General features: G+C 44.4%; 1 protein-coding gene across 4 annotated transcripts in view; it reads left to right on the top strand.

Moving 5' to 3' along the window:
- The window catches only part of pde4ca (phosphodiesterase 4C, cAMP-specific a), a 49,446-nt gene that overhangs the window by 16,305 nt on the left and 8,141 nt on the right, over nt 1–25,000 (top strand). For 2 of the 4 annotated variants that reach the window (XM_063219143.1, XM_063219146.1), the window contains 6 exons: nt 17,398–17,592; nt 18,522–18,563; nt 19,245–19,281; nt 20,250–20,326; nt 20,416–20,465; nt 20,820–20,932. In XM_063219143.1, the coding sequence (XP_063075213.1) occupies nt 17,398–17,592; nt 18,522–18,563; nt 19,245–19,281; nt 20,250–20,326; nt 20,416–20,465; nt 20,820–20,932 (514 nt within the window). Of the gene's footprint in view, nt 1–3,734; nt 4,515–17,397; nt 17,593–18,521; nt 18,564–19,244; nt 19,282–20,249; nt 20,327–20,415; nt 20,466–20,819; nt 20,933–25,000 lie in introns of those variants that run through there. The other 2 variants (XM_063219145.1, XM_063219144.1) reach the window with 2 other exon arrangements.

Here is a 25,000-nt window from a genome sequence, read left to right on the forward strand (position 1 = left end):
AGTGGTGACGTCCTCAGATAAATCCATTTTCCCTCCAAAATTGCAGACTCTCTCTGCAAGGGACTTCACGCTTGATTTCGAGGAGAAATAAAATAAATGGTCCGCCATGTTACTAACATGTCTGCTTTCCAGACAGACAGGCAGCGCCTCATTGTGTGTGCGTGCGTGTGTGTGTGTGTGTGTGTGTGTGTGTGTGTGTGTGTGTGTGTGTGTGTGTGTGTGTGTGTGTGTGTGTGTGTGTGTGTGTGTGTGTGTGTGTGTGTGTGTGTGTAATGTTTTTTCGTTACCCAAATTTATTTCCCTCCTTCGGGGCTGTTTTACAGCACTGGACCTTGAAGACGCTGACCAGACGTAGACGGCAAGGTCTGGTTGCCTTCATGCGCTGACTAGCCTGGCCGAGGGGGGCCTGGGCCTTTTCCACAGACCCCGGCTTGTGCATTTCAGTAATGAATCTGGCGTGGAGGTGGGGGCGGAGGCGGAGGCGGGCTACAAGGGAGAGGCTAGCCAGAATATCTTTGACATATGACCTTGACGCATTCTCTCATTCCTTAGTGCGCAACGTGCCGTGCAGTTGGTGCCGTTTCACTCTCGGCTGCAGTCAACGAGGGCACAATCAATCAAAATAATTTTGTGATTTATCAGGCTCGGATATTTATAACCTCTCAACAGACTGGACCGCCGCGTCTGGGGTATTGACCATATAAGTGGTGTCGTTATGGCGAGTGGAAACGAGACATGTTTGTAAATTATGCCAAGAGGCTATTTCTTCCGTTTTATTTTTTTCTTGGGGAATCCATAGGCTGTCACTGCAGTCAACATGGAGAAACAGGCTGATTGTCTGCTGATTTGAGTATGTTTCTGTATGCATGTAGAGACTAGTGTTGCACCGATACCAATTTTTGGCCCCGATAAGATACAGTACCCAATACCTGGCTGTGCAGTATCGGCCGATAACAATACCATACCGATACCACTATGTTTGAAATGTGTAGATATATAGTATGAAGAGCTGCATACTACTTGGATGTGAAATCATTGCTATCATGGTTATGTCAGGCTGCTGCCTACCTTTGTGAAACAGGAAAAATACTAATACTTAACAAAGTGAATGCAGTCAATTTTTTATACTTTTTAAATACCTCTGATAGTGTCATGCAAGCATCGGTAAATGGTATCGGTGCCCTATTTGTTGGTACTTGCCGATACCGTAACACCATTTTTGTGCCGTATCGGGGCCCCAGCCGATACTGGTATCGGTATCGGTGCAACACTAGTAGAGACGCAGATTTGTTTTGTCTTATACAGAAAATCACTTTAACTACGTAAAGAAAATGTTATAAAGAAATGGAAGAAAACTGCAGGATGACAAACCTGTCAGACGACAAATAAAAAAAGGGCAATGCCATGCCTCGGACGTGATGTTAAGGCAGCATGCACCACTTTACAGAATTACTTATGTGATAGCAGCTTTTCTAGACATCTCAAGGGGAAGGTCTTTTGTGGGATTTTTTGTTTTGTAGCTTAACTGGAAGTGTCTGCAATTAAAAGCTAGGTTAGAGGGTGAGTCTTAAGCTGGTGTGTGGAAGCATCCACTTACTGTAGTGTGCCTGTCTGTCGGTAGGGACACATAGCAGGCGAAGCGGGCGAAGCGAAGAGAGGCGAAATTCATTGACAGCTCAACCGTCACAGATCAGGTCATCGCGGCGAATGAAATGGAATGGAATAGTTATGTTGTTGATTTGATTGGACCGCCGCAGGCGAATTCGCTCCTCATTTGCATGACATTAAACTTTGTCCAATGATTTCGCTTCGCTTCGCTCCTGTTCGCTTGACTTCGCCTCTCTCATAGGAATGAATGGCGAAGTTCGCTTCGCTTGGCCAAAATCGCGTCTGTGTGTCCCTACCGTGTAGTGTGCTGGTGTGTTGGTGGGGGGCAGCTGGGGCTCTCATAAAGTCCTTCCAGACCACCAGAGGGCCCCAGGCAGGACACAAAGGGGTCATTTTACGTAAAAGGCTGACAAAAGTCTTTCCATTTGGGTCATTTCACCTGAAATCAGACACTTTGGGACCCGAATGACACAAGTAGAGCCAGAAAAGAGCTTTCAAACAACACCTCAGACATCTTTTTGTGACTTACACTGACTGATATAATCAAGGCTGAATGTATAGTGTCCTACCCTCATATGTAAACCTTTGCAAGTCTGTTTCTCCCTTAATATTGGTGTCAGATTCACACAAATGCAGTTCTGGGTTGCTACCTTGCTACTAAACAGGCACAGCAAGTATGATTGAATTCTGTGTCGATCGGGTCCCAAAGTGTCTGGTTTCACGTGAAATGACCCCAAAGTGTCAGGACAGTAATGAGAGTGCTTTACCTGTTACAGCTGTTAATACAACCAGTAGGGCTATAAAAGAAACTCTGGATCATGGTGCAGAGATAACCAGTGCCATGTAAGTGCAAGTACTTCAGTTATATGCTCAGTGTCTTTGTTTTAGAAAGTCGAATGGCAGAGGTTTGAACTATATTGTTTATTTCTTTTAATAAACAGTGCAGTAATCCGGTTTTCTTTAGATGAAAGGGTTCATATTTTCAGCTTTTCAATCAAATGGGTTCTGAGTCAAACCGGATGTGATTTAAAGATGTTCATTCATAATATTGTGGGGTCTTGGTTACTCTGCTAATGGGAGTCAAGTTCTGGCGTGTGTTGAATTGCACCTTGTTTTAATCTGGATGGAGAATGATAAGGGCTGGAAACTAAGTATCTCTCTGCAAAGCTTTCCATCCAAACATGATGTTTTATGGGGCCCAACCAGTGCTGCGGGTAAAATGGAAAAGACATTCCCTTCGATGTGTGATGCTGGACTGGATATTCTGCTTACAACATTAACAGTTAAATGCGGTGGAAATGTCAGGAACTGCCACATACATCTTGCCACTGTTAAATAATGTCACCGTTTGGAGCCATTTAAGAACATAGAGCTGAAGGATTCCCCTCTCAGCAAGTAAACACCCTGAGAATTTTATTGATTTTCCACCCGGACTTAATGAACATCCATTACCTCCAGTGACTGTATGAAAATATGAATACAGTCATTGGTTTCCAAAGTTAACACTTAATATGGGGGGATTTGCTAGACTCAGTTTAGCCATCCCTCAGTGAAGCTGAGCACTGGGATCTTTTTCGATAACGTATTTGAACGTTTTCTCGATAACGTATAGAGAAGGAAGAATGGTTAGACTGGGATTCCCAAGCAATGGAGACCCACACACTTTGCTGGTCGGAACATCTATTGTGTTTCCGTATCAGCTGTCCAAAATGGAATCGGGCCGGCTGAAGAATTCCAGGAAAAGAAGTGTCACTTACATCAGTGACAACTGAGAAGTGCATGAACTTCGTCTCGGCATCAGGCAACGATACTTAAGGGTTAACAGAGAAGGCAAAGAGGTGGTGGGGAAGGGTTGGTTAGGTGGGGGTGGTGGGAATGGTGGTGGTGGTGGTGTTGAGGCAGGAACCACGCTGTCTGTGACCCCACCCTCTCTCTCTCAGTGCTGAGCTCACAGTAACTCAGGCAGTAAAGCAAGCAGGCGGGCGGGCGGGCAGGCAGAGCGAGGAGGCAGACAGGCAGACAGCTGCTTACGCGTACACTTACGCTTATTCTTACGCTTGCACTCGTGCAGTGAAAGGGGCGGGCAGGGGGGTGGGGGTGGGGGGGGGGGGGGGGACAAGCAACACTCTCACTGGATTAGCCGGGAGAGTCCCCTGCTCCTGCTCCAGATCTCGCACCGGCACTGACTGTCACGCCAAGACAACCCACCCGGCCAGAGGAGGAGCCGCACGTCTGAAGAAACTGCACAGAGGAGAGGACGGAGAGAGAGAGGGAGACAGAGAGAGAGAGAGAGATATAGAGAGGGAGAGAGGGAGATAGAGATTAGAGAGAGGGGAGTGTGAGCTCCTGCTAAAGTGATGGGAGTTTGTCTGAGGAGGGCTGCTTCCTCTCGGCTGTCCCTCGGAGGCTTTTTGATGAGGATACAACACGTGTGATGATTTTTTTTTTTGCATGTGAGTCATGTGTAAGATATGGAGTTTTGCCTGCTCAGGCTTGAGCCCCGGCTATAAGATGCCAAAGTGTGGATTTATGCTTCCCTAGGTAGGATTACATAGTGGTGGGGTTGCCTCCATAAACCATTTCAGGAGCAATGGATGCCCTTGCACCCTCCCCTTGTTCAGGTGATTGTAGGACTGCATTTGACACAGAGCACCCGATGGCTGCTTCTTTTTACTTTGGGATACCCGGATCGCTGAGATTTTGGGACGCATTCGAATGACGTTAGTGGACATTAGTGGAACTTCACAAGAAGAACACTTGAGACGACGCAGTATGAAAATGAGTGTGCCGACCAACTGTGGATTCTCCCCGTCTGCGGAGCGCAACTTCAAAGTCCGAAATGGGAATATCTATGGGTCGCCGTGCGCCGTCAATAGTCCCATTGACATTGTTCAGAAACGCAGGCGGTAATGCACCTCACATCTCTTCATGTATATTCCCATTTTTTTGTTTTGCACTAATGTTGTTTGCTTCGCGTAGTGTGTCACATAGTGCAACTTGTAGTAAACATTTATAGATTTAAAGTTTACATGAAACGATTGTGAGACTGAGGGAGGTTAAGCGTATCACGTTCAGCGTGCCCTTTAAAGTAGTTATGTGGAAATTCTGGGTCATTCTCAGTCCCCTCTCCATTACCCATCGGCAGACCAGAGCTTTTCTGATTTAATTAAGCTACAAGCAAAACATTTAAGTGGTATGCTAGACAGGAGAGGGAGCTGGTTTGGCTTTATATGATCCATTTTAAGGCTCATATCTGTTCCATCACTTAGTGGTCACTGGTCAGTGATTTAAACAGGACTGCGAAACCTCAGTCAGTAGGATCCTTCCTGACTTGTGCATAGGGGGCTGAAATAGGCAAATCAAATGTATACACAAACGCACACACAGGCCCGCACGCATGCACACACACGCACATGCGCGTACACACACACACACACACACACACACACACACACACACACACACACACACACACACACACACACACACACACCAGTGCTTTACACTAACTTTTTCGCTTACCAGCCATTTTGGCTAGTGGTTTTCCTGACTCACTAGCCATTGGGCCTTTTCACTAGCCATAATTTTCTTAACCATCATAGCAGCTTTAATGAATTATATAATAGGCTGTATATGTAATGTAGGATAATATAACATAATATAAAATAACATAATATAATATAATATAATATAATATAATATAATATAATATAATATAATATAATAACTAGAATTGTTGTTAACTGGTCCAATGTCCATGCATGCACGCATGCTATAAGAACAGATTAACTCATCTGAGGAATGGCATAGCCGTGCAGAAACACCAAGCACAGTGTTGTGGAAGGGCACAAATGTAAGCTACATGAGAGCAAAATATTTCTGTCTTTGATCTGAAGGGCACTTTCGATGCGCAAAGTAAGTTAGATAGTGCAAAGTCATTGCCAAGCTTCGCATGTCCTCGGTCATGGATGTGGAATAACACCTCTTCTGGAATATTTTCTCATAAAAGTAGGCTATCTACTAGAAGGCACACACATATGCGGCCGGTAACTACAGAAGGAGCTACGACTTCCTTTCATTCCGTTTAATAGGCCTATTGAGTTGTTTAAAATATAAACGGACGCGAAGCAAGATGGGCACATGCGAAGGGACATGGGACATGATTTTGTACTGTCTGGAAGGCTACTACTGCGCGTTGTTTAAGCCCTGTTTGACAGTCGAGAACAACGGCACAAGAAACATGGAGGAATATTAAGGTATGAAGACATACAGGCAAATCAGAAAATGATTTAAACCGAACATTATTAATGCCGCATGTGTCCTTGTCTTATCACTGCGCTAATTAGTCTCAAGACTTTCTCAAGACTGAGGTGTTCTCCTCTCGCCTTGGTCATTTTAATGTCCACTACTACTATGCATTGTACTAATGACAGATCCCAAAACAGGTCAGTTGAGATGAACTTCGCTACTTTATTTTCACGTGAAGGTTTTCAGTGACGCGCGCTGATGTGCCGGTAGCTCGCTGCTGCCACTCATATTCGCAAGATTAGCTCTATCAGATTCCTCTCGGGCGTGAGACACAGGTGACACGTGACACAGGTGCTTCATGGGTATTGTAGGCTCGCGAAATCGCATTGCATTGCGTTTGTAGCAAAGACGGTCCGAGGGAAAAAACGACAAAATGCGGTGCCTCATCATTTAGAATAGTGACGGACCTGCCAGAATGGCTAGTGAACCTTCGGTATCTACTAGCCAACGCCGACTTTCACCCGCATTTGGCTACCTGGCGTGTGTTAGTGTTAAGCCCTGACACACACACTGAAAGACCTATGTATGCATGTGCATGTGGAGAAAGAAGCACACAAGTACCTGAGCATATTAATGCCACACACACACACACACACACACACACACACACACACACACACACACACACACACACACTGTAATACTTTATTTGGATTGCAAGCAGGATACTTATTATGATGAGATCCAAATATTATGTTTAGAATGGTGTCACACACACACACACACACACACACACACACACACACACACACACACACACACACACACACACAGCAAGACACCGTGAAAGAGGTTCTATGTACAAGTGAGATAGGGAGAGCGCGTGCTACCTAGACAGGAGTGCCCTTTACATAAACACACATGTACTCCTGCAGGCATTTTATCATTTGTGTCTAAGGGGGAAGTAGGAGGGAGTGCCACGGAAAATAATTTTAACTGTATGGTTTGTTTTCATTTCGTTTTGGGGAGGAAGCCTTGTATTTTATGCAATGACTATGTGCTTATCAGATAAAATATGTTACTGTGGGGGGGGAGCAGGCCTCTCTGGGGAATATTAGTCAAACATGTGTAGCAGAGATAGTCACAAAGACAATTTTGAAGAAAACATTAAGTGTGGAATGAAATGCAGTAAATCTAATCTGTGGAGCCACCAGTGGGGGGAAATGGGGATGTGATCGGGAGTTATTAGGACAGTGTGTTGAGCACCAGCTGCTCCCATTATTTTACAGAAGTGTGATTTGGTTTTACAGGGGGGTCTTTTCAATGTGGAGTACATCAAGAGGGAAGACAGCAAAATATCATGTGGAGCAGAGGTTCCCAACCTATGGGTCAGGACCCAACCTATGGGTCGCCAAAGCTCCACAGTGGGTCGCGAAGCCCTCTTGATTTTAAGGGATTTAATTTTAATACCATATATAGCCCATGTTGAATAAATGACAAAGCATTTAAACTAGTATATGCATAGAAGCAACAAACTGTGATACATTAAAGGTGGGGTTGCAGGTTGGCCAAAATTCTTAGATAGAATGCGATTATGACATCACGTTGGGGGCTCCCCCTGGGTTTTACTAGATTCTGTATTGTCTCTGAATGGGGAAGGTTGCAAATAAATAATTAAATAAACCATATTTATTTAGCCTTTTATATTTATGCTGACCAAAATCATTGTAATTTTGAAGGGGGTAGCTAAGATAGGGCCTATGTAGATGTCGGGTAGGCTATTATTTGAAGAGTCTTGCGTTGGAATGACAACCTCAACCTCACCGTTGCCGATAGCCTATGCTGCCCCTACTTCATATCCAAAATATATAGGCCTAGGTCAATATGCACTGTCGTTTCTCGTCTGACACAAATGATAGGCTTCTTTGTATTTCTAACTCGAATACAAATACCCTTGGCGATATAGCCTACTGAAAAACCAAGTGGTAGATAGTAGGCCTAGATCAAATGCTACAACGAAGATGTGGTGTAGCCTGTCCCAGGGTAGAGCGCCCCATCTGGTGAGTTGCAACTGAAACAAGAACACTTCGAAGAAGATAGGCCTAAGTGTTTCCATTATCACTTAAAATGAAAACTATGTGCTGTAAATGTTAGTCGGTCTGTTGTTTCAACGCACTTCTGTTACGACACACATGTAACGTGAAACGGCCAGGGCCGTTGGGTGGGGATTAAAGCGAGTTGAGCCTCGCGCATTGAATCACACACATCTGCTGGTGCAAACAGCCATGTAGGCCTATATTTCAAAATACATAAATGTATTAATTGTATGCTATGATGAGTTAAACACATGGCCTATGAATCATATTAACTTACATTTTACTGCGTTAATTTTCATTTATTTATTTGCAGTGATAATCGATCGCGCTGTGTTGCCACTTGCCCCCGGATGGGCTGTGTCTGGAGCTCATGTTATGAGCTGCTGCTGCATTTAAGATTTAATTTTTAGACAGCAAGGAAGTGCTGCAACTGTAAGGCAGTTAAACTAGTATATGCATAGAAGCAACAAACTGTGATACATTAAACATGTATTCTATATTTCACTGAAGACAAAGTGTGGAATAAAATGATAACTAATGAGTTTTTACAGGAAACAGAGTATTATGTAACTCCCTCTTGTGCGGGCGCTCGCATGGTTGGGTCACCAAAGCTTACAATGGTAAAAATATGGGTCCCTGAAGAAAAAGGTTGGGAACCACTGATGTGGAGGAAGATGGAAAAGGCCTTTTAGACAAGCAAATCCATGCGTCGCGTATGACCGATTATGTTAATACGTCTGTGGTTGTTTTCACATGTGGAAATGATCAGATGTGTAAAAGTAATAGTGTTATATCCATAGTAAATTGAAATTGTACATCTTAAACTGCTCATCCTTTAAGCTTTACTATGTCTGGGCGTCTTGCAGTGAGCAGTGAAGTTAGGCTTGGACATGTGCAAACTAAAGACACAATATTAATGTCATAGTTTGATATATCAGCTTTCTGTGAAATTGTAGCAGGTCATGAAATCTGTCCTATTAATTTCTGGAAAAAAAGAACAGTAAAGATTCACTGAAGCCTCAGACCGATTATGGGTTGGGTTTCAGTGCCAGTGTAATATGGCATTTCAGCAGCTCTGGGGGGGAAATTCAGTTAATTTTAACACCTTTTAAAAATTTGTCTTCAATAGCCAAAGTAGGATTCGTCATGCTAAATGTGTCAACTGTAGTTTTATTTTGTCAGGCCAGTCCAGTCTAATAGTCTGACCTGATGGTGTGTTGAGGCTGATCGTTGTTCTCCCCCTCAGCTGCAGTCTGCACTGAAATCCAATGGGTGTTCATGTGGAACCGTTCGCAGTTCACTTTAACGTCATGGGATTCGTCACGTCTGATAGGCTGAATGGCAGCCTTTGGGTTCAACACCAGTTGATTTATTCATCAACTCCCAACAAATTTTCCAGCAGAAACTCATTAAAGTGTTGAGAACTGTAGGCACTCTTTCTCTCTCATCCTAAAAGGCTATTTTGTGAAACCTGTGGACAGAACACTGTAAGGGCCCACAACGAGAGAGAGCACAATCTCCACATTCACATTCATTGGGTTTGTGCGCCGCGTGTTACGCCTTTAATGTGTTCCAGACACTTACGCACCTCTAAGCTGTTTTCATACGCGTGCAAAACGATCCCTTAGGATAACAGCCAGGCCCTCTGAATGTCACTGCCCTGTGAAGCACCCTTTAGCTGTTTGCTCTGAGCTGCCCGGCCCGGGCGCTGGGCCCCTGCATGGAAAGCCTGATGCGCCTCATTGGCATTTGTTTGTAGTGAGAGGAGAGCGAGGTTCTCCTGGGTTTTAGCTCATCTTTTGTGGTCTCAGCTGCCAGGAGTTGGTCTTGCCTTGCTTGCGGGTCAAGTTTCTAGGTATGTATGGTGGCGAGGGTGGTTGAGGGAGGGACATCTCAAAGCGTGGACACCCCATTTAGAGCTGCCGCTGTGTAACCCACCAGCCTGCCCTGCGTGCAACAGCACCTGCCAGATTTTTACTTGCATGTAGCAATGTGTGCGTGCGTGCGTGCGTACGTGCATACGTGCATACGTGCGTGCGTGTGCATGCAAACATGTGTCTCAGTTGGGTCTGTATTAAGCAGTGTGATGATTTTGTCTATGCAAGTTTTGTGCCAGCCTGACTTTCTGTCATTACGTACTGTGCATTGGTGTAAGCTTATTGAGTACGTGGGATGGGGAGCTATAAAAGTCTACACCAGCAACTCAACAGATGGATTCTGTCTTGTCCCTGGGGGGAACAGACTTTAAGGATTTTCCCTGTCCACTGTAAATTCCAGGTTCTGGTGGAGCCAATCACGCTAGGCGATACTGAGGTCAATAGCACATACACACAAATGTAGCAGTCGGGTGCTGGATGGAGCAGAGAAGGCCTTAAATGAGTTAACTCGATACACTAGCCCCTTTTATAAGTTTGCTGTTACCAGACTAGCAGTGACCAAGTTATAATGTGTTACTAAAGACTGTGCAATGCATAATTTCAAAGTAGTGTAGTGATGGTATGGTAGTAAAGCTTTTTCAAGGAATAATATGGCGTTTCCCCCGTTGGAATGGCTCGCATTAGGAGTGTGCACCCCATAGCATTTAGGAACTGGCAACACCACACACAAAGCCAATGACTTGGACTGTTTTTAGAATTTGAATTAGTGCAGCTACACCAAAGCGAAAAGCCTGTTTGACTTCATTTTGGCAGCCCCTCAGCTGCTGGCCTGATTTGGGTATGCCTGTCTGTAAGACCAGGCCTCTTTTTATCCTGGGCTGCTGAATTTTATTGCAGACGTTGCCTTTGATCAGTGTTGGATGTTCTTTCGTATGGAATGACTCGTACCTTTTAGAAATATCTCGTGCCTGGCTTACACCTTCCTAATTAAATGGAAGTGATTGTTCTCAAAACAATTGAGGACATATCCTCCGCTCCCACTCACTATCTCCCCGTAAGGTAATCGCCTAGATCCCCAGAGTGATAGGAGTTGCTTAGGTTAGGTTGCTTAGGACTAGTGTGTTCCTCCTGCATAGGTATTACTTCAAAGCAGCGTTGACTAACAGACTGTAATTCGGCGCTGTGTGTAATGTGTATCTATGTCAGCACAGATGTGCATGCTCATGTGTATGTGTGTACAGGCTGACTGTGTGTGTGCGTGTGTGCGTGCGTGTGTGTGTGTGTGTGTGTGTGTGTGTGTGTGTGTGTGTGTGTGTGTGTGTGTGTGTGTGTGTGTGTGTGTGTGTGTGTGTGTGTGTGTGTGTGTGTGTGTGTGTGTGCGTGCGCGCGTGTGTTTGTTTGTCGGTGTGTATGAGCTTATGTATGCGTGCGTGCAATGCCGTCTTTGTGTCTGCTCCAAAGCCCTGATCTGAAACAATGGGCCGGCTGCTGCAGGACAGCCCACAGGTCGACTGAAGCAGGAACTGTGTCCCACTTGGCTGGCTAATGGCCTGTAGCAGGGAGGGTGTTTATGGTCAAATGCAACACGCTCGCTCGCATTTCACCACAGCACCAGTCCACACTACTCCACCCCCTACACACACACACATACATACATGCACGCACACGCACACGCACACACACACAAAAGCCTGAATGCATCATTAAGACCTTTTTCCAATGTCAGCAGCTTGTACCCCCCTCTTTTTGTTTCTTAGGCCGTATTAAATGTGTACGCACAGTATGTACTTTCCGCGTTTAAACCTGTCAGTGCAGTCGGGACAGGGTCTTGGCTCTCGAGGGCGAACAAAAAACGTTGGCCTGATCTAAACACCAACCGTATTATCCGTACAGCCACACCCACTCTTGTCTCCCTCACCCCATTTGCTCTCCCTGTTGCCCTCTCGTCCCTCCCTCACATAAACACACAACCTCACCATATACAGCCGCTGAACTTAGTATGCCCCCCCCCACACACCCACAGCCCCTCAGGCAAAATATGTGTTGTTTCACTATTGCCACTACACTAACAACTCTGTGATGTTCTATACATGATAATACGGGTGAGGGTCTAACATCAGTTGAAGGTGAAGATGGTGCACATCCCAGGAGAAGGTGCAGGACAAAGGCTGACTGGAGCTTTCAGAGTGAGAGGTCTGCACACTTAGAATCCTTTTTTGTTTTCTTTTGAGCCATGATTTAATAATAAAAGCAAAAGGGTCTAACATCAGCCTTGCTAGTAGTCGGTGTGTGTGAAGTGGCAGCTGTGCCAGTAGTGACTTGCCCTTATCCCCAGACCAGGCCCCCAGTCAGTAGTGACTTGCCCTTATCCCCAGACCAGGCCCCCAGTCAGTAGTGACTTGCCCTTATCCCCAGACCAGGCCCCCAGTCAGTGGCGTAAAAGAGGCTCCCCATATCCCATACATACGCCATGCGTGACATCTAAGCTTTTTTGGATGGGTAGGCATTTCTGCTCGGGTAACGGGGGGCTGGGGATGGCAGTACAGTACGGGGGGGGGTTTGCTGTAAGAGAAGCCGGGGGGGTGTGGTGACCGTCCGGACTGACGCAGTCAACGGGCACTCTGACGCAAAGCCGGTGTTGAGTGTACAGACGCAGACGGCTGGACACGCCACAAATCATGCCTCTCGTAACACGTTTGACAACGACCTCTCCTTGCCTGCACTCCCAATGTGCCCCAGTGGTGGTGGTGGTGGTGGGGGGGGGAGAGAGATGTTGGTCAACTTCAGTGGAGAGTGTCTCTGGCTGGCAGAGTACCTGTGCCTATTTGTATGTCAGTAACCCGCTGGCCTTGTCAGGGTTTATGACCCTCTTGTTGCAGGCAGGAGCGTCTGAGCTGTGACCTGTAAAGTGGACCTTTAAAGAGCGCTTGTTCAATGTGCGTGCGTGCGTGCGTGCGTGCGTGCGTGCGTGCGTGCGTGTGTGTGCGTGCGTGTGCGTGCGTGTGTTCACACCAGTTTTTATGCATTGACACACAAATGTTTCAGTGTTCTGAAAAGGTATAGTTTAAATGTCTTTCAATTACAGTCTGCAAAAAAACAGCCTCTCTTACCGTATGTGCCATTGAAATGCGTGTGTGAAGGGGGAATTGTGATTTTATCTTAGGCCAGTAGGGGCAGACTGAGCTCACATCTCTCACTCTGTCTCCCTCTCCCGCTCTCCATCCAAGGCTGCCTGCATTGGTGAACATGCAAGAGTGGAACTCTCACTCAAGTCTTGTGGTGTGGTATGGTGACTCAACAGTATGGAAGGCCACATTTTGGTTTACTCACGCTTGTTTCATCATGCAAAGCCTCTTCATTCCTTCCTCGGACTGACTATGTGGCTTTGTGATACCGGCCGAAGGCGCATTATTTTCCATTTGTGTGTGAGGAACGTAAAGGAACAAATGGACACTTCACACTGTCTTGTACAGTATGTCAGCCAAGATACACTGCTCTCATGCACTGCACTGTCCAAGAATAAATGTTACAAGCAGCACATCCAAAGCACAATAGACAATTTAACCCATTGATGCTAAAACACTTGCAAAAAAAGGCTGCTGAATGCCTAAGCCCTTTTTAAGAAAAGTTGCCCTCAGCCTACAAAAACCTAAATATCTCCGCCTCTGAAGCACATAAAAACCTAAAATCTTGCATTGGAATGTGTTAATGCATCTCTAACATAGCAATATTTTCAATAAAATTGTCTCAAATCTCAAGAATCTGAATGTTGCGTCATGCAGCTCCAGGCGCCAGGGACAATGTTGCGCAATGCAACATCCAGCATCAATGGGTTAAATACCGCTGTCATTGTATTTTTTTCTTAAATTACCCATTAGCCCCTAAAAGGGTATTACACTTGTATGCACACATCCTTATGCCTATGCACCTGCACGTGTTGCTTCCCACATGTGACTCTTTGTTGTTGTTATTCTGTGGGAACATATTTCTTTAGCATGGTCTACAAGCCATGTGGAAGAAACAACATCCAAATCAAAAAAAAAACCCAACATCAAAAATGCTTTGAGCCGGGCAGAACATCTGGAAATAGCGACGGGGAAAATGTGTGGGTGGATATTTTCTTATGGCGTCTAAGAATAGACGTGCGAGAGCTTTAAATAGAACACAGCTCCATAAATATTTATGAATGAGGGGTAGAATCGAAGCACGGTGCTGCAGTGTGTGCCCACGCTACCTGACAGTCTAATTTTAGCCCCGGCGCTTTGGATTCCCTGCGCTGGGAGAGGGAGAGGGAGGCTATTTTTAGCGCACGGGCAGAGCTGCCTGGCACTCTGCAGGAGCAGCGAGTTGCTCAGAACACAGCGTAGACACAACCAGAGGAGATGCAGCCACAGCCTTAAAGATGAGAGAGCAAAACAGAACTGAACTGGAGGGAACAGCCTCGAGCAGCACAGGTATTTTTAGACCACAGCGGAGCCAACTTCCTCAAAACCCGTGTTTTTCTCTCGCTCTCTCTCTTGTCTTTCCACACCTTCTGTCCAAACTGTACTGTATATTTGAGTGACAGTGAAAATTATTTTTTAATGTCTAGCTTCCTTGGCTGCAGCCAGATACCCCCCCCCCCTCGATGTTTCTTTCTATCAGTATCTCTCTTGCTCTCTCCCTCCCTCCCTCCCTCCCTCTTCCTTTCCCGCCCTCCTTCTATGCCATGTACTTCTGTCACATGAATGGAGAGATCTTCTGCATCGATTATGTAATAAACTGTAGGAGACCTCCGTCTTGTCCTCATGCAGCTCTGCCCGTGGAAACATGAATGAGTGGGAGGGTGATGTTCTAGCCAACAAAATCCTGTGAGAAGTGCTTTTAATAGAAACATATTATGGAGACATGTTGGCCTTTCAGCAGTTTTTATGAAACTTGCACAGTGAATGCCCAGTATACTATGCAAACACCAGTGATTGGATATTTGTTGCTAGTGTCTCAGTTTCAATATATTACTGCTGATTAATTGACATTGGTTGCCAAAGATTGTGGCCCTTCATGACATCCAACTGATATTTTATGAAGTTACCCCCCACCATATGTCTCCATCATGTCAATGCAGGTGCATTTAAAAACAGGCCATACTGTACATTTCCATGCTTTCAATATGTATTCATAGGAAGTGAAATGGCCCAATATTGCTGTGGTGTAGTGGCTTTGAGGGTATCCTCTAACTGACCACTGTTCATTATGTCCATGTTTATGTGAAATAAACCACATCAGTCTCTATGGCGTCTGTAGGAGAATTTGCAACCTTTGCTTTTGCTCATTTCGGATAGGCTCGAGTACAGTATAGAATTGTGCAGGGTAAGGTCAAGTGGAGAGCAGCATGACTGAGAGAGTGGGAGAGACTGAAGTATTGATTGCTACGCTGTCAGGTTGGAGGGTACATTCCTCCAGCAGCGGCAAGGAATTCACTCCACCTGAAGCGCGAGCTATTTATAGACCGTTTCTCACGTTTTTCCCACGTCAGTGAGATGGTCTGAGCTATTCTTAGCCGAGGGCTCCTGCATCACACCGACCTTGCAGCGTTTGGCTGGCCCAGTAGTGCTGTGCTGTACTGCCTCTGTTTGGGAAGGGGGGGGGGGGGTACCTTTCCTTTGCCCAATCAGCTTCCGCGTCCGTATGACATCGTCTCCCCTTGCCCCCCCCAACCCCGGTTGATTAAAATGCAGGCATGGTCCTCAGCGTATAAGACGGCTCCTCCACACAGAGGAAGACCACTGCTGGACTGGCTGGCTTCAACATGATGGCTCAAATGGCAGTAGCAGTCATTGCAAGAGATCGATGCAAATAAGCAGCTCTCTGTTCTGCGTGATGTATTATACGTTTAGCCCTCTATCACATGCCGGGATTTAATAGCTCTCATGGATACACTTGTTGCTACAGACAATTTTCGTGTGAAATCATGTCGGTAATGTTTTTTTTTATATATATATATTTCATCATGACAATATTGGGTGAAACTAACAGTTACATAGGAATGAATCCTCACGGCCATTCCTTAACATCTCCATACACTTCCCTTGACATCTAGTGCTGTGGGCGGGGTCAATCCCTATGTTCACTGGTTACTATGTTCTCCAGGTCCTATGTTCTCCGGGTCCTATGTTCCCTGCAACGGGGGAACTTAGGGCCCTTTTTTCACAAAAGGGTTCTATGTTCCCCGCTGCTTCCAAGTAGACTGCTGCCACATGACAAAGCGCAGGTTGTTGTTGCACCTGTGACAGGTTAGGTTTAGGGATAGTTTTGGTCAGGGCACAAATTTACAACTCAGAAACATTGCATTACTGACTGGCTAGGTTTAGGGATGATTTTGGGAAGGGCACAATTTGAAAACTCGGAAACACTGCATTACTGACAGGTTACGTTTAGGGATGGTTTTGGGAAGATACAATGCGGGGAACACAGAACCCTTTCTTAGAAAAAGGGCCCTACCGTAAGTTCCCCTCTCCCATACAAAGACCGGGGAACATAGGACCCAGGGAATATAGGACCCGGGGGACATAGGAACGCTCGCCTGTGGGCAGCTAGTCATGTCAGCCATATTTAAGGCTTATTGCACATTATTATTTTAAAGGAACAGTCCACCCTTTTTTGATTTTCACATATTTGCAGTATTTCCCAGAATTATTCAGGAATGTGCATATATTTTTCGTCTTTGCCTAGTTTAACTGTATAGCCGAATTAAGCGTAGCAATGCAAGTCTATGGGGGAAAACAAAACATCATCAAATGTATTTATAAAGTACTTTAAAATTATTGTAAAATTCACCAGAGTGCAAAACAGCTATTTAACTCATTGAGTGCCAGCCATTTTCAAATTCAGACCGGGGGGTTGCCAGGCTTTTTTCAATGTTTGATTGATTTTTCAAGAGCCATAAAAAATTTAGTTCTTTGTCCATGTGAACAACAAACATACCAGATCAACGTGTTAGGCCCCACCCCCCATTAAAAAAAAACGCAATTGACTTGATATCAAGTTTTTGGCACTGTGCCATACATTCTGAAAAGACTCGTTTTCAAGTCCATGGCACTCAAAGAGCTACTCCTGTCCTGTGATTACTTGTGGCTTGATGCTAATGCCTCCATTCACTTCCAGTGATTATGCTAAGCTATGCTAAGAATCCTGATCCAATAAATCTTAGTACAGAAAAAACGGAGAAGAAAATTATATGCACATTCACGAATAATGCTTGGAAATACTGCAAATATGTGAAAATCAAAAAAGGGTGGACTGTTCCTTTAATGTTTAACAAGTTTTGATTATTGGTGTAAATGCATTGTACCTGAATAATTATTTTAGACTGCTCTTGAATACTGTACTAGAGTTGCAATGCCCTGGGTTAGGAATACCTCGTTCTTCTTCCTTCCTTCCTCCTCACAATCAATATTATGCTTAAATCTCACCTTCCTCTCTCTCTCTCTCTCTCTCTCTCTCTCTCTCTCTCTCTCTCTCTCTCTCTCTCTCTCTCTCTCTCTCTCTCTGTTTCTCTCTCTCCTCCCTGCTCTTCTCTCTCTCCGAAGTTTCGATGTGGAGAATGGGCTTTCCGTGGGCCGCAGCCCGCTGGACTCCCAGACCAGTCCTGGATCCTCTGGGCTGGTGCTGCAGGCCAACTTCCCTCACAGCCAGCGCCGTGAGTCCTTCCTCTACCGCTCCGACTCCGACTTTGACCTCTCGCCAAAGGCCATGTCACGCAACTCCTCAACCGCCAGTGAGCTGTAAGTGTGACATCCTCCGCTGCTGCTGCGGTTATATCTCTCACCTCTCTCTCTTTCTCTCTCTCTCTCTCTCTCTCTTTCTCTCTCTCTCTCTCTCTCTCTTTCTCTCTCTCTCTCTCTCTCTATCTTGTGGCCTTCAGAGCGTCATCGCAAGTCGGAGTGATTTGGAGACATCTTGTCAGTGACCTATATAAAATGTGTTTTTATCTGTAACCAGTAAACAAACAAAGCACTGGTGCAGTCCACCAGGTTTTAGGATGATTGAGTGTATGCATGAAAGGAGCCACAGATAGATAAAAACAAACCAAGGACTCGAGCTCTAATCAGAGAAAGTTGTTAAAAAGATTAATCGAAGGGCTCTGATATCATTCACAAATAGTAGAAATGGTCCTTCACTGTTCACTTTGATCTCTGTTTTGACCACTGGCATCATATTACTCGATATTACACAAAAAGACAGAGCGCACATTGAGCAAAGGTCCTCTTCAAATGGTTGTTTGTTATTAGAAAGTCATTCTTTCAAGTTGCACGTTTTTATTAGAGCCTTACATCAAATCGTAGTGCTCTGTGGGTTTGGAAAATCCAAACCTCCTCATTACCCTACCCAGCTGTATTTTCCATCCTCGCACACTTACTTGTCATCTCCACTATGGAACTATAACAAGTTGGAAAAACGCTTGTGTGTTTGTGTGTGTGCGTGTGTGCGTGTGTGTGTGTGTGTGTGTGTGTGTGTGTGTGTGCGCGTGTGCGTGCGTGCGCGTGCGTGCGTGTGTGAGTGAGTCGTTTGTGCATGTGTGTGTTTGCGTGCGTGCATGGTTCTTTTCATTGAGCTCTTGTCTTGCCAAAGCCAGTTTCCCTTGTTTAAACACCTTAGTTTGTACTTCGAAATTGGTTGCAGGTCAACACAACTTGCTTATGTTTCTTTGAAGGGAAGAGAGTTTGAAGCACTGGGAAGTCAACTGGCTGACTCGGTGAGGAGAGCTGTTACAATCCCATTGCCCCCATAGTCCACCCTTTCCCAGAGCTGTCTCGCCCACCATGTCCAAGTCTTACATCATACCCCCTCCCTTCCCCCTCCCCCTCCCCTTTTCCCTTTTCCCATCCCTGGCTTCTCCCAGAGCTCAACTACTACACACCTGGTGTGGGCCTTCTCTAAACCCCCCTTCCCCTCTTCAACACTCCCACACCTCCACCCCAAGCTTGCCCTGGGACTTCAAATTGATGTCCAGTTTTGCACGGGGCCTTTTGGAATTGACCCACCGGAAAATGATCTGTTTCATTTATATTAATCCTGGCTACTACCAACCCGCCCCCCCACCCTGATTACATTCACTAACTGAATGAAAGTACATGTTTGTGGCCTGTCTTCAGTGATTTGTGCATGAAGTACTTTGTTCTTTTTTGAGTTGAGTCCATCAAGATCACCCTTGGTCACACTAAACTTGCTGTGTCTAATTTCATTTTTTACGAAGCCCAGTGAACTTTCATTTGATGCCACCCTCTGAGTGAAACCTTTTTTCTTTTTTTTTGCTACTGAAACCGTTATTACAGCAACAGCTAAACCATTCTTGAACCCATATAATAATAACCACAATGAGGATTAGTGGGATTATTTTAAATAATTGTGTTTGTCGGTCTCCTTTCTGTTGCAGGCACGGAGAAGACATGATTGTCACACCTTTTGCACAGGTTGGTATGTGGGCAACGGTTGCCTTTCGATTCTTCGATTGTACAGTGTGCTCTCATTGGGGCTGTGACATTACTGAGGACAGCCGCTCCGCACACTGTGGCTAACGTTACGTGGCTCTTGCGTCACTACAGAGCTCAGTTTACAGAACAGACCAGGAATCCAATACCACATTTGTCGATACGGGTGCTGACAGATGCGAAATCTACAAGGCCTGGGAAACGGGATAGCTTTTATGTCTTTTATGTCCTAACCAAAGATTCAGAGGGTCATTGGAGGCAGCACAGCTTTTGGATGTTCAGGCCATATCTTCATATTTTATACTATCTTTAAAATTTAGAAAGAGATGCTGACGTTTGTTTTTGGGTTGTCAAAATTGTGTCGTTTTTGTGTTGAGTAAAATATTACTCGGTTTGCAATCAATATGTTATCAAGTCAATTCAACGTTTAAGCAATCACTTGTTTTGATTTTTAAAGGAACAGTCCACCCATTTTTGATTTTCACATATTTGCAGTATTTCCAAGCATTATTCATGAACGTGCATATCATTTTCTTCTCCGTGTTTTCAGTACTTAGATTTATTGGATCAGAATTATTAGCATATCTTAGCATAATCACTGGAAGTGGATGGGGGCAAAAGCATCAAGCCACAAGTGATCACAGGACGGGATTAAATAGCTGTATTGCACCCTGGTGAAGTTTAAGTTCATTTTAAAGTAGTTTATAAGTACATTTGAGTATGTTTTGTTAGCCCCCAAAGACTTGCATTGCTGCGCTTAATTTGGCTATACCGTTTAACTAGGTAATGCAAACACATAGACAACAATGATATACACATTCATGAATAATGCTTGTAAATACTGCAAATATGTGAAAATCAGAAAAGGTTGGACTGTTCCTTTAACTATGCCCTTGTAAAGAGTATATTGTTTATGAGTAATTCATAATGAAATGTGTGTATTAATGTAGGTACTGGCGAGTTTGAGGACAGTACGGAGCAACTTTGCTGTCCTGACACATCAGCAGGATCGTGTGCCTAGTAGCAAGTGAGCATCTTCCTTTACAATACAACATCTTCTTTGAAGTATTTGACATTTGTAATTTGGCGTTCCTATAATGGTGCTGTGTTTAACAGGAGATCCTCAAGTAGCAACCCGCCGTCCTTATGCAAGACAACTGTTCCAGGTTAGTGTGGGCCCCAAATGTTGGTAACAAAATCCAATATAACATCAGCACATATTATTTCTTATAGAAAATATTTCTTCTCCCATGTTGGTTGTCCAGACTTCTCAGTATCACCACAGGATGGTCATCGCAATCTAAAATTCAATTATACATACAGCATACATGTGTATTTTTTCGTTTGAACTAAATCCATTGATATCAACAGGTTAACATACATTAAGAAACAGCATTATCACTTATTGTAACCTTCGTTGACTTCCTTTGTGTAAAACTATCGCCAGCCGGCGCGTGCGATAGCTGTGGCACCAGCGTGGAGGGCACGCTGCTTATGTGACATGTTATTGTGTCTGTCAGAGGAGTCTTTCCAGAAGCTGGCAGTGGAGACCTTGGAGGAGCTGGACTGGTGCCTGGAGCAGCTGGATACACTAAAGACACGCCACTCCGTCAGCGAGATGGCCTCCAATAAGGTACGCAGCCCGGGACAAAGTCATCTGAAAGGGCCCCCTACCCAATACATACAATGTAATGGGGACCCAATTCTGGGCCCCCTATCTCCCTGGGCCCGGGACAAGATACCCCTTTGTCCTCCCCTGTCGGCGGGCCTGCACACGGCTGCCATTATGCCCATGCATGCTCACCATCATGTCAGACATATACTGTATGTACAGTAAGAGAATGTGCATAATAGTAATAATCACAATTTTAATAAGAGCATTATTAATAAGAGTTGTTGGTCCTACTGTGGCGCTAACGGTAGGGCACTCATCTACTACGCGGCTGACCCAAGTTCGGGCATTTTGGCAACCCTTCCCCATCTCTCTCTCTCTCTCCCAACTCGTTTCCTGTCACTAACTTTAAATCATAACTGTAGTACACTGTATTCTAATGAACCCAATAATCAGTTGCAATAGTGTGTGAGCCACTCTGACAGGCTTGGTTTTTCTGCAATAATTGCATGAGTAAGGATGACTGATATGAACTGCTATGTTGAGGTCACTTCACAGCATGCTACTGGGCCCAATCACGAACGAGATACAGTTTCTTCTTTGAAGCAATGTTATGTCACCCAGCATTTGCTGATCTATGAAAGAGGCTTCTAGTTTCATTCTTTTGGAATTCCAGTAGTAGGGAAATATTTCCCCCTCAGTGTTGGCGTAATGTGAATTCACTGAGAGAGACACAAAGGTGCTCAAATTAAGCCATGATGCTCACTCTGCTGTGTGATGTTGGATTCTAACTAATCTACTCCCGACTTGAATACCATACAACATGGCACACCTTGCTATCCCATCGACGTGCCCCCTGCATCAAGAAGAGCCAGAAACACTGCTCTTAGACTCAAGTTTCTACGATTAGGGTTATATTAACAGCATACAGGTACCTCCTCTGCAAACCGTCCACCTGTGATTGAAAATGTTAATCTATTTGTTTTATCCCAAGACTTTGCTAAAGGGAATGATTAGAGATTTTGAATGATTTTATAAACTTTAACCCATTGATGCTGGATGTTGCGTTGCGTAACATTGACCCCGGTGCCTGGAGCTGCATGACGCAACATTCAGGCTCATGAGATTTCAGATATTTTAATTAGAGCTAAATTAAGACTCTGTAATGCAAGATGAGTGTCTTAGCATGTAAATGCAACTCATCTCATGTTTTTGTGTGCTTCAGAGACTGAGATATTTAGATTTTCATAGGCTGACAGTGCCTTTTCCCAAAAGTGCCTTATTATGCATTTAGCACCCATTTCTGCAGGTGCTTCAGGCGTCAATGGGTTAATTGTGCCAAAGTGAAAACCATCGACCTTAGCTTGGGTCTAGCCATGACGCTTACCAATCTGATACAATTTTAGGATATTCATTCAACATCCATGTCATTATGTCCAGTATACTAAGTGTCATAACAAATTAGGCTGCGGTAGTTACGTGTATTTATGCAAACAAGTAATCTCACATACACTCACACACACTCAGAAGAGGATTGCCTGACTTCATCATTTAAACTCACACAAAACTCCCCTAAATAAGTAAATAAGTAATGATAGAAAGAGAACGTAATGCACACAGTTGTTATCCCTCATATTACTTGTCAACAACAATATTATTATTATTATTATTATTATTATTATTATATTATTATTATTATTATTATACTATTATTATTGTATTTATTATTATTATTCCACAAGGATATTACTGCTGATGGTTAAATTGTAAATTATTTCTTAGTGCTAGTTTGTAACTCATAAATCTCACTACTGAGATTTTTATACCTGCCTTTTGTGGTGTGTTTTAACGTTTTAATGCTGCTAGAAATTACTGAACATCCTAAATTGAATCACAAACTCTTTTCAATGGCTCGGTCATGTATGCAGCCAGTGGTGTTTAAATGTGGACAGCTTTTCATTTGACAAAGGGGTTTTTTGTTTTGTTCTAAATGGCAATAGCTAAAACCACAACTTTCTACGTTGCATACTTGCAGTTTACATCATCCAGCTTACATCCTTCTGCATACTTAAATATTGTATTACATGAATAAGCTATTAACAATGACCATGTGGTCATGCTATTATCATGTATAACCTCACAACTATATAATATAATATAATATAATATAATATAATATAATATAATATAATATAATATCATTAAGGGTACCGGTAATTCCACATACCCCCAAAATATCTGTGTACACCAATGCATGTAGCTACTTTCATTTGACCTTGACAGCAACTCTGTATTGACCTTGACATCAACTCTGTATTGACTTGATGCTCTTCTTTAAACACACACGCCATAGCTAGTTTATCTATTTATACTCACATCAAATTCAAAACATGCAGGTTATCAGAAATGTAACATAAATTAAAAAAATGTAACACAAATAAAGACGATGATGATGAGTATCATTCTTATTTCTGCTATTCAACTCATTATATTGAAGGTTTAATAATTCTTCATCCAACATTGTGAGGACATTTCCATGATTTGGGAGGATAGGCTGCGCTTGCCAAATCATCTGCATTCAGATGGATTTTTTAAATACTTTTTTTAAAAATTTTTAAGTTCCCTGTCTTTGATTTCACCGCTGTATGACCAAGCATAAAACATCCCCATAATACAGCCATGAGTGCCATTACTGGCCTGAATGCCCCTTTCCTCAGGAGGCTCTGGCCTCTATTCTGAACCCTTTTTTTCTCTGAATGGAATATGAATTTCCATTTCTGAATGGAGCGGTCGCAGGCATTCATGCTCTATACATAGCACCATGCATGTATAAAGCCCCCGCCCCCATCACAACACATCCCTTCCCCCATACCCTGTCGTGTGCTCAAAAATGTGAATGAGTGGAACTGGAGAGAGACCCACCCATCCCCCCCCATCATCTCACTGTCTTTCGAGTCTGGAGTTTGTAGCTCGTGTGTGATGGTGTGATTAGCCCTCCCACGTGGAGACACGTGTGCTGCCTGCATGTATGTGCTCCACTGTACACATGACGTGTTGCGTTGTGCACTGGAGGGAGCAGCAGCATCTGCGGGATGCTGGGTTCTGCACTGGGGAGATTTACACACACCACGCTGGCCCAACATGTGTCTGGCACAGCCTTGCAGTTCCCCCATAGATAAGGTCTGCATGCCTTTCCTTTACATGTCTTTAGATTTCAGATGTCCATGTGTCAGTCAAGCACTGATGTGAATGCCTACAGTGTTTTGTTAAGTCATATCAGTCCAATTGCAGTCATTCTACATATGCACGCCTAATTGAATGGGCAGTGTTTTGAACTTGTTCAATGAAAGCCATTTTGGCATTTTGTCCATTCACGTATGTAGTAGATTACATTACATTTCTGTCCATTACATTACATTTAGCTGACCAAAGCGACTTACAAGGGAGGAAATTCAAGCAAGTAGTACAGAGTAAGGGGTTGTTTACGTTTTCCTCACCACTTAAAGAAATTTAGATTCACGGTGCATGATCACACCAGCTAGCCAGTCAGAATCCCATTCATTCATTCATTCATTCATGCCCCTCCTCCTTGGCACATACCCAGGTGCACATGCAGCCCCAATCAATGTTGCCAGATAGGGCGGTTTCCTGCCCAATTGGGCTGCTTAAGATTGCTGTCAGCGGGTAAAAATGGCATTTTGCAGGAAAACCCGCACAATTTTTGGCCATAGAGATCAATAGAATTGGGCGGGATGTAGTGCTTCCAGACGGGTTTTGAGCATTTTTTGGGCTGGAAATAATCAGCCTCATCTGGCAACCCTGGCCCCAGTCACTTTTGCCCATGCCTTCCTGCACACATGAATACATGAATCAGTTCATCTTCAAACTTGGTGCACATGGAGCAGCAGCAGCAACAGCCCCAGCCCTGTTTCCATCCCAACCAGCGTTTGCATACTCCGTAGTACGCTGCACCAATCGGGCGCCTCCTCCGCTCCATCCCCTGTTGCAGTGGCCACCCGATTGGTTGGAAGCTCCTCCCGCATGTATGTGTGGGTGGTGAGTGACCGGGAGGGAAGGGGAGGGGTGGGG

The sequence above is a fragment of the Engraulis encrasicolus genome, chromosome 16, assembly GCF_034702125.1.
Source record: "Engraulis encrasicolus isolate BLACKSEA-1 chromosome 16, IST_EnEncr_1.0, whole genome shotgun sequence".
Taxonomy (NCBI): domain Eukaryota; kingdom Metazoa; phylum Chordata; class Actinopteri; order Clupeiformes; family Engraulidae; genus Engraulis; species Engraulis encrasicolus.